Here is a 10,890-nt window from a genome sequence, read left to right as displayed (position 1 = left end):
AGTAGTCCCGCGTAGATAACACTAACACCCTGGACATCTTTGCGTGAATTTACTGCGTGTGGTTCTGTGACTATATGAAAACATTCCAGCATGTCCAATGTGTGGGGATTATGTGTCCGATCTACAATGTTTACATTTTTCAGGTCAAATCGGTGCTTGAAAGTAATACAGTGTTTAAGGAGAGCAGTTTTCTCTCCTAGCTGTATTACTTCCTGATCTGTGTATTCGTGGCCAACTCGAAGTAGCTTCTCTAGGGTGTTTATGTTCGATTTGTGTCCATACATACGTTGCGTGATGCTGTTAGTGGTCTTTCCCACGTATCTTCCTGGGCATGTTTCGCATGGGATCGAATATATACAATTTTGGATCTGTGATTTGCTTATGGGGTCCTTCATTTTAGTGAAAAAATTATTGACGGTATGGGTGTTTCTGTTGGCTATTTTGATGGCTGGATATTGGGTTTGTAGGGCCTTGCTTATCTGTTGGCTTAGACCTGGTATGTGTGGTAGCGAGAAATACGTGATTGGTTTTTCGATGATTGGTGGTTGAGGAATTGGCGGTGGTGATGGAGGTGCAACAGGAGGTGGTGATGGTGGCGGAGATATGGCTGGTGGATTCTCTTCGGGTTTCTGTTGTTTGTTTTGATATGTTTTTTCGTTCTGTGTTGTACGGCGAAATAGACGGCTTATGAGTTTTGGAGGATAGTTGTTGCGTTTGAGATGATCGGTGATTATTTGTTGTTGTTTTCGTGTTTCCATTCTGCTGCTGAGTTTTGTCACTCTTTGTATGAAATTGGATGCGACGTTTATTTTTTGGTGCATACTATGGAACGACAGAAAGTTTAGCATTCTACCTGAAGAGATAGGTTTGCAGTACCATTCGGTGTCCAGTGTGTTGTTCTGATTTCGAATGACTGTCATATCTAGGAACGGGAGACGGCCATCGGTTTCTTCTTCTGCGGTGAATTGTAGATGTTCATCATAGCTGTTGAATATTTCTAGTGTTGACTGGATTTTATCTTCTGGGAGAATAAGAAATAGGTCGTCCACATATTTTTTGAGAATGATGACAGGAAAATCTAATTTGTTGATAGATGTTTCGAGAAGTGTGTTCAGTACGATATCCGCTAATATGGGTGATAGGGCACTACCCATAGCTGTGCCAAATTTTTGTTGATATATTTTAGTCCGGAACATAAAGTAGCTGGAGCTGGTTAGGAATTCGATTATTTCAATAAAAAGGTCCAAGTTGATGTCTGTTACCTTTTTTATGATGTCCCAGTTTTCTATTATATCCCTTATTACTAGGTTTATCGGTACGTTTGTGAAAAGAGATACTACATCAAATGAAACCATTTTATGCCCAGGGGGTATGGTTAGCTCCCTTATTTCCATACTGAAGGTGTAGGAATTCGTGATGTTGTATTTCCCAACTATCGCTGATTGTAGTATTCGACCAATATATTTGGATAGATTGTAAGTTGGACTGGTTATCGTTGGTACGACTGGTCTCAGTGGGAGGTTTGCTTTGTGGGCCTTTGGTTGACCGTATATGCGGGGGCATATTGATGTTGTTCGTTTTATAAAGTTGAGTGTTTTTTTGTCAATTAGTTTCAGATTGAATAAACGTTTTGCGAAATCATTGTTTTTTGTTTCGATGATGTTTGTAGGATCTCTTTCTAATATTTTATAGGTATTTTGATCACTTAATAGTTGTAGCATTTTTTGGTCATATTTTTCTTTTTCCATTATAACTGTTTTATTTCCTTTGTCGGACTGTAGGATACATATGTCCGGATTTTCTTTAAGAAACTTTTTTGTGGTTGTTTGAGCTTTCTCGCAGAATGTTGTTATTGGATCTCTTTTCGGTTGATGTTCATTCAGATGGATGTAGTTTTGTATGTGATTTACTATTGTACATCTCGTTTGGTTTTGTATATCTTTTTGTGGGTGAGTTTGTATGATATTTTCGATTTCAGCAAGAAAGTGAAACATTGGTAACTGGGAGTTATCTGTGAAAGGTAGTGCGAATTTTGGACCGAGGCTCAGTATTGTTAGGGTTTCTAGCGGGATTGTTTTAGAAGTGGCATTAAGGATGGCTTTATCGTTGGCTGTTAGATTGTTGTCCTGGTTTTTAACAGTTTCTTTGAGGATTTTCGTTAATTTATTGACTGTGGTTGATTTTCTCTTTGCAAAGGTTTTTTTGTAAGATTTTTCCTGAGTTTCAAAGTATTCTGTAGCTAGAGTTGTGCCCATAATTGATTCGATTTTGTGTTTTAGGAGGTCCAACTGTTTAATACTTTGATTGATGTTGTACCATGCTTGTTTGATTTCAATGTTCAAAATGCTCTTGCGAAGTCTGTTTGTAGCTCGTTGTAGTTTATTCATATATGGACTTCTTTCTTCTAGCAAACCGAAAACACATTTCAGAGTATGTACTATGTGATTCGGGAAAACTCCTTTGCGTCTGCAGGCTGTGAGAAAGTTTTTTCTATTTGTCATACTGGCTAGTCTGATCAACTGGTCGGAATAGTTTTTTAATAATTTTACGGAGTATTCTCCAAACTGTTGGTTAATATTCTGAAAATATCCTGTGTTGTGTGCCATGGTCTTATTAAATATATGATTTTTTTGACTGGTGAATGTAGTCTATATATAGGACGTTTCGGCTTCTATATATAGACTACATTCACCAGTCAAAAAAATCATATATTTAATAAGACCATGGCACACAACACAGGATATTTTCAGAATATTAACCAACAGTTTGGAGAATACTCCGTAAAATTATTAAAAAACTATTCCGACCAGTTGATCAGACTAGCCAGTATGACAAATAGAAAAAACTTTCTCACAGCCTGCAGACGCAAAGGAGTTTTCCCGAATCACATAGTACATACTCTGAAATGTGTTTTCGGTTTGCTAGAAGAAAGAAGTCCATATATGAATAAACTACAACGAGCTACAAACAGACTTCGCAAGAGCATTTTGAACATTGAAATCAAACAAGCATGGTACAACATCAATCAAAGTATTAAACAGTTGGACCTCCTAAAACACAAAATCGAATCAATTATGGGCACAACTCTAGCTACAGAATACTTTGAAACTCAGGAAAAATCTTACAAAAAAACCTTTGCAAAGAGAAAATCAACCACAGTCAATAAATTAACGAAAATCCTCAAAGAAACTGTTAAAAACCAGGACAACAATCTAACAGCCAACGATAAAGCCATCCTTAATGCCACTTCTAAAACAATCCCGCTAGAAACCCTAACAATACTGAGCCTCGGTCCAAAATTCGCACTACCTTTCACAGATAACTCCCAGTTACCAATGTTTCACTTTCTTGCTGAAATCGAAAATATCATACAAACTCACCCACAAAAAGATATACAAAACCAAACGAGATGTACAATAGTAAATCACATACAAAACTACATCCATCTGAATGAACATCAACCGAAAAGAGATCCAATAACAACATTCTGCGAGAAAGCTCAAACAACCACAAAAAAGTTTCTTAAAGAAAATCCGGACATATGTATCCTACAGTCCGACAAAGGAAATAAAACAGTTATAATGGAAAAAGAAAAATATGACCAAAAAATGCTACAACTATTAAGTGATCAAAATACCTATAAAATATTAGAAAGAGATCCTACAAACATCATCGAAACAAAAAACAATGATTTCGCAAAACGTTTATTCAATCTGAAACTAATTGACAAAAAAACACTCAACTTTATAAAACGAACAACATCAATATGCCCCCGCATATACGGTCAACCAAAGGCCCACAAAGCAAACCTCCCACTGAGACCAGTCGTACCAACGATAACCAGTCCAACTTACAATCTATCCAAATATATTGGTCGAATACTACAATCAGCGATAGTTGGGAAATACAACATCACGAATTCCTACACCTTCAGTATGGAAATAAGGGAGCTAACCATACCCCCTGGGCATAAAATGGTTTCATTTGATGTAGTATCTCTTTTCACAAACGTACCGATAAACCTAGTAATAAGGGATATAATAGAAAACTGGGACATCATAAAAAAGGTAACAGACATCAACTTGGACCTTTTTATTGAAATAATCGAATTCCTAACCAGCTCCAGCTACTTTATGTTCCGGACTAAAATATATCAACAAAAATTTGGCACAGCTATGGGTAGTGCCCTATCACCCATATTAGCGGATATCGTACTGAACACACTTCTCGAAACATCTATCAACAAATTAGATTTTCCTGTCATCATTCTCAAAAAATATGTGGACGACCTATTTCTTATTCTCCCAGAAGATAAAATCCAGTCAACACTAGAAATATTCAACAGCTATGATGAACATCTACAATTCACCGCAGAAGAAGAAACCGATGGCCGTCTCCCGTTCCTAGATATGACAGTCATTCGAAATCAGAACAACACACTGGACACCGAATGGTACTGCAAACCTATCTCTTCAGGTAGAATGCTAAACTTTCTGTCGTTCCATAGTATGCACCAAAAAATAAACGTCGCATCCAATTTCATACAAAGAGTGACAAAACTCAGCAGCAGAATGGAAACACGAAAACAACAACAAATAATCACCGATCATCTCAAACGCAACAACTATCCTCCAAAACTCATAAGCCGTCTATTTCGCCGTACAACACAGAACGAAAAAACATATCAAAACAAACAACAGAAACCCGAAGAGAATCCACCAGCCATATCTCCGCCACCATCACCACCTCCTGTTGCACCTCCATCACCACCGCCAATTCCTCAACCACCAATCATCGAAAAACCAATCACGTATTTCTCGCTACCACACATACCAGGTCTAAGCCAACAGATAAGCAAGGCCCTACAAACCCAATATCCAGCCATCAAAATAGCCAACAGAAACACCCATACCGTCAATAATTTTTTCACTAAAATGAAGGACCCCATAAGCAAATCACAGATCCAAAATTGTATATATTCGATCCCATGCGAAACATGCCCAGGAAGATACGTGGGAAAGACCACTAACAGCATCACGCAACGTATGTATGGACACAAATCGAACATAAACACCCTAGAGAAGCTACTTCGAGTTGGCCACGAATACACAGATCAGGAAGTAATACAGCTAGGAGAGAAAACTGCTCTCCTTAAACACTGTATTACTTTCAAGCACCGATTTGACCTGAAAAATGTAAACATTGTAGATCGGACACATAATCCCCACACATTGGACATGCTGGAATGTTTTCATATAGTCACAGAACCACACGCAGTAAATTCACGCAAAGATGTCCAGGGTGTTAGTGTTATCTACGCGGGACTACTATCAAATACGAAAATTCAGAGAGGGAGAAAACTTCACAAAACAAGTATGATCAACAACAAACCACATTCAACCATAGCATAAACAAACGCATCTCACTTACACATCAACACAAATGATAACCACACATCAGAATCCATCTCCAATAATTGTAACCACAGATAAAACATCGTACAAGAAGTGATAGCTAGAAGACAGACAAGTTAAAAACAACCATAACATTTCTCAAAAGTGATTAATTACTCAATTTACACTGGTATGTACATCTTTTCGTGCCATACACTAAATTCAGGTAAATTAATATTGTTCACTAAATTAAATTAAACAGATCGGAAGGAAAAAAGGAAAAACAACAACAATACAATAGCAAGGATTCTACCAATTGACAAACAGTACACTCTCTGTAAGTCGAACTTTTTTTAAAATTTTGTTACTTCAAATATGTTAAACAAAATGTTTTCAATGAAATAAACTTATAGATATCCCTGATGATGGCCAAGATCATGGCCGAAACGTAGGACACTGAGAAAATGTGCTGTTTCTAATTTTTGTTCAAAAATACATGACTGAGAAGCCGAAACGTCCTATATATATAGTCAGTTATAGAATGAAACACATCTTACCTGTCGGCCGCTTATAGGATTCGAACCCAAAAGTTTTTCTTGCCGATACCGGGAATCGAACCCAGTACGCCTGGCGTACCAATACCAGACTCGCGCCAGCCTATCCGTTAGACCACATCGGCGCTTTAAACTTAGTTTGTTTACAAATAAACAAAAAAAGTTTCATTAGGTAGATTGAGGTTGCCAGAAGTTTTTCAGCACGTATCCGGGCCGGAAAATCCAAGTCAAATTTTGTCAAAACACGTAAATTATTCAACAAAAATCAAGATAAAAAAAATTAAAAAAAAATATTTTTTCATAAAAATTCATAAACATGACATGACAATTTTCCAGGTGATGTGCCGAAATTACCGGATTTTTCCGCTTTGCCGGTGATACGAAGATTTTCCCGGTATTTCTGGTTTTCCCGGTTCGCTAACAACCCTGAGAGTCTGTCCCTTGGCTGAATTGATTTGATTAGAGACTTAGGGGAAAGTGTTCCTAAATGCGCCTGGCGGGTTAAATGCGTTTGACGAAATGGCTGACAAGACAACATATCAAATCAATGCATTTTGAGGCTGATACGCTTTGAACGTAAGACAAGAGAGAATTTTATGAATTTACAAACTTAAAAAAAATCAAAATTCATACAAAGTTTTGATATTTTTTGATGTAATATTTTGACATCTAAAAATTATACGTAAAGAAGCTAAAAACAAAAAAAAAACTTGGGAGGTTTTTGTTTCTTATTGAAATGAACTTTAAAAGTAAAACAGTTTTATGCTTTTATGAAGGATCCATAAGGCTTTAAAAGTGGAATAAGTAAGTGTTTTGTGTATGATTTTTATCAATAAAACTTCGAATCTAATCATCTCAACGAAAACAAACAGATATCTATAGGATCTCAATGAAACTTAACGTTTCCTCGAAGAGATTCCTTTAACTTTACACTAAGCGTACATTTTTTGAGGATATGATGGCTAGCATCTTACAAATGCTAAAACCTCCAACCCACAGAATGTGTACTATGTAAGCCGTGACCGGGAATCGATCTCATGATTGTTGGCTTAGATGACTTTAATGCCATCCTCTAGGCCAAAGGCGGCGGCGGAGAATTCTTAAGAAAGAATTGGAGGTCTCAATCAGATTTGATAGTTTTTTTTTTATAAATGAACTGCCCCCATAACTTTTGCTTTTTTCTATAATTTTGTAAAAGACAAAGATTTTCATAAAGTTTTGTCGTATGAAAGTTATCATTTTCTAGCATCTTATATATACAAATGGAGGCGTTTTGTTTGTAATACCATCACGTATAAACGGTCGGAATGAAGTAAAATTTGGTATCCGAGGGTTTTTCGGGCCAGAGATGGTTTGTATAATAGTTTAGAGATTATTGCTTTTTATGGAAAGGGGGCTCCTATACAAAATCAACTAAATAGGAACGGGACAAAACTCGAACAACTTGAAGACGATTTTCATGAAAACTGATTCACTAGCACGCAGAAGTTAAAGAACCGTAAAAATTTTCCAACGATTTATTAAGTAACGGGTAAAACGAAGTTTACCGGGTCTACTAGTTTTCAATTAAATAATACAGAAATATTGCTAGAAAAACATAAGTTTTACCTTAAACATAAATAGGCGCATTTAGCCCGCACGGTTCGGCATTTTAGACAACAGAAAATCGATTTCTCAAAAACTTAAGGAGATCAGTATTCTGCTTAATAGGCGCATATAGCCTGCTATTTCCTTACTGGGTGATCATGAGGAGTCCCTCTCAGATAGCTGTATTCAATGTGTCAGGGGTCACGAACGGCTCGGAAAGCATGCCATACTTACTTTACCGAATTTTTCGGTAAAAATTAATGTCTCTGTCTCGTCAATACTTTTGCTATCCCGAATAGTGTAATACTGGTCACCCGGAAGCGTTTTGTAATCAAACTTTTTTTTATTATTTGATTGCGCATATATATTACACGACTTATGCCTAAGACCAATATGGTCCAACTTGGCCCTGTATGTGTTCTATATTACAATGGTATTGTATTCTGATATTGTTTGTTGATCAATCTATTTTTAGAATTCGAGTCTACTTTATCGGTAGCTATTATTTGTAGTCCATTTGGCTATGTGCCCTATCTTCTTCTGATTTCTCCGATTTTAAACTAAATTTTGTCATTCGATATCATTATCATGAGCATGATTTTTTTTCTTCGTGGTTATTATGGGCGAGGCCCGATTGTGTTCTTGTGTTTATACTCCGAGGGAGTTGACAATTGTCTATTTTCTTGGCCGAATCTTTCATCTAATTCTGTTTTTACTCATAAGAGTTTACAATTTCTTGTTTATCGTCCGGAGACATTCTTATTCTTGTAGTTTTGTCCGAAGACCTTTATTCTTTAAGTTAACTTAACTTGTGGCTAACTTTTTGTTAGGGGGGTGAGGAATTGAACCTCTCATCGTCAAATTGAAAATCTGACCAGATAGCTGACTGAGCTAACCACCCCCCCCTTAATCAAACTTGGCAATAGGTTTCGTCGGCGTGATAACGCACACCGATTTCAAACACAGCAATTGATCATAAATGAACTAGCTTGTTTTTGATTCGGCTTGGGTTTCTACTGCTTCTTAACTATATGTCCTAAGCCTACCCCCATTCTGAAGCACGCATGACTTTCCGATCGAAAGTATTGTGCACCGTACCCGGTTCCGTTCAGATTGTTTTGTCCACAAAGATGCTTTCCTTTCCATACTTCCGAATCGAATTTCAGACCGCTCCAAAGCTTCTTCCTTTTTCGCCCACTGACCCACTGACTCAGCGAAATGCTGGGGAAAGTACTTCATTTGTGCACGATATTTTTATGTTTTTCCGGGGAAATGCTTCTCATTTTAAGGAAAATTATGAAAACTGGTGCTCACGATACACAAATTTTCAAGTAAAACTGTAAGCAACAAGATCCAGCAGAAATCAGCTGTTCAAACGTCATCCGAAATGAGCAAGGTTGCACAAGATCGTGCGTAAACATAATAGGACACCCTATAGTTTCAAAATAATTCCCGGGTAAATTTTTTTGCGGATAAACAGTAATGTGATTTCTGATTATAGAATCTACATTTTGTGCGAGCGCCTGGAAGAATCCATGATAAAATCGAGACCGGAAGACAAATACATTCTTTATTGACCAGCTGAAAAAATAGTATAAAACCCTTGCCCCAAAATGAATTCCATTGAGAATTTGTCTAGCTGCTTCTGTATGTAGTACATTCGCACCAAGCGAAAAACGAGATAACTCTATTTGGTCCACAATGTGTTCAATAGATAGCAGAAGGTAAAGAATTAAGTACAAAAATTTTTTGGGCCTCGGAGAAGTTGATTCTCTTGTTTTTTTCGGAACAAATGTCTACAATGCAAGTGATTTGAGTCATATTTCTACGTTTTTTAACCAATCCTTGTGAACGGCCATATTTAGACAACACTTTTGGATGTTCCTCTTGGAATCAGTAAAGGAACCTATATTTACAAAAAAAATGTTTTAGAGTGAATACTCTTTTTTTTATTTTTTTTTATCATAAACATGCGGTAGTCGAAAACTTCCTCATACAAGAGTAATTTCCCATACAAAGAATACAAAATGAATCCTCCAACTCCTGTTGTTCCTTTACTTCACATTCCTGTAGTGAAATTAAAGAATATGGATATAATCAATGTAATGGTAGTGGCAAATTATTTTCAATTATGTTCACCTTAATCAGATGCCAGGAGCGTCCTTGCGATCGTTCTGACGATTAAATAAATTACATATCGTAACAATGATCTCTCCGTTAATCAACCTTGCGTGTTTCAACCTATGTATAAGATCGAGAGGAAGCATAACGAATCGGTTCAGGTGAAACGATTGAGTCCTTCGAGACCAGTACGCTACACAGGCATTTACGAGCTAACTTGAAGTCAATAACTTTTTTGAGAACCCATTTGAAGAATGTTCCTTACCACATTCGTTTATACTCATAATATGATTACGCATTTTTAAAAGTGTCCTGTTAAGTTGATTTCTCTTCAATTGAATTCTAAAAAACTAATTTTTCCCCTGACATATTTACAATAACAATTCATCTCATCTTGTCAACTCCCAGAAATCACTCAAAAATGTACAAGTTTGTATGGGATAATGTAACCATTTCGGAATCGAATTTTGAATACGGCGAATGCGCCAACATCACTGTTTTGAGAAAAACGCGTTCAAAGTTTGACAGCTCCATAAGCTCCCAGCAAAAAAATTAATTTGTTTTCTTTATTTCTCTAAAACCAAATATCCTTTAGTTAACGTTGCACAATCAAAATATAGGTCTCCGAACGTACGTTTCACCCAGCTGATAACTTCATTTGTTTACATTTGGCGCATTCGCCCTATTCAAAATTCATTACCTTTTTTGCCAGGAATTTACCACATCGTGGCATTCTTCCCTTAAAATTCGTTACCGATTGGTTCGGTGCTACTTTTTAGGCTTTGTAAATTGGTTGGTATACGTTAACTGTTAAAACCATTCCAATATTTTGGATTGATAAAACCAGAAATAACTCAGCACAAGAAAGTAATGTGAAAAATTTAACATATGTAGATAGTTTTCTCGCTTGAAATTAAGATAAAATTTTATAGAAGCACATGATTCTGGACTCTTACGAGATCAGGACCTACTTTACACTGAAGCAATAAACTTTTAAAGGCCCTAGGGTTGCTCGCGTACGAGCACCAAACAAGGTTAGATAACTGTTGCCATACGAGGTAAATTCAAATAGAAAATCCAACGACAAATATCGTTCACTAATTGATCGTGAAACCGCATTCACAATTCCACTTCCTACACTGATAAAGTGAGTTACGTATTTGTGAATCGCTTCAATAACTTACGTTTTTGCACAAATCTTAGCGGGTTGTCTAGTTATTTCCGCGTACGCGGCC

General features: G+C 36.7%; 1 protein-coding gene across 1 annotated transcript; it reads left to right on the top strand.

Moving 5' to 3' along the window:
* The first annotated feature begins 4,175 nt into the window (after window positions 1-4,175).
* LOC129752983 (uncharacterized) lies at window positions 4,176-5,411 on the top strand. The gene has a single exon (XM_055748774.1). The coding sequence runs from the start codon at window positions 4,176-4,178 to the stop codon at window positions 5,409-5,411; it is 1,236 nt and encodes a 411-aa protein (XP_055604749.1).
* Window positions 5,412-10,890: the final 5,479 nt, after the last annotated feature.

This window comes from Uranotaenia lowii, chromosome 3, assembly GCF_029784155.1.
Source record: "Uranotaenia lowii strain MFRU-FL chromosome 3, ASM2978415v1, whole genome shotgun sequence".
In the NCBI taxonomy this organism is placed as follows: domain Eukaryota; kingdom Metazoa; phylum Arthropoda; class Insecta; order Diptera; family Culicidae; genus Uranotaenia; species Uranotaenia lowii.
The sequence above is the reverse complement of the archived record's forward strand: the minus strand, read 5'-3'. Positions and strand labels throughout refer to the sequence as shown.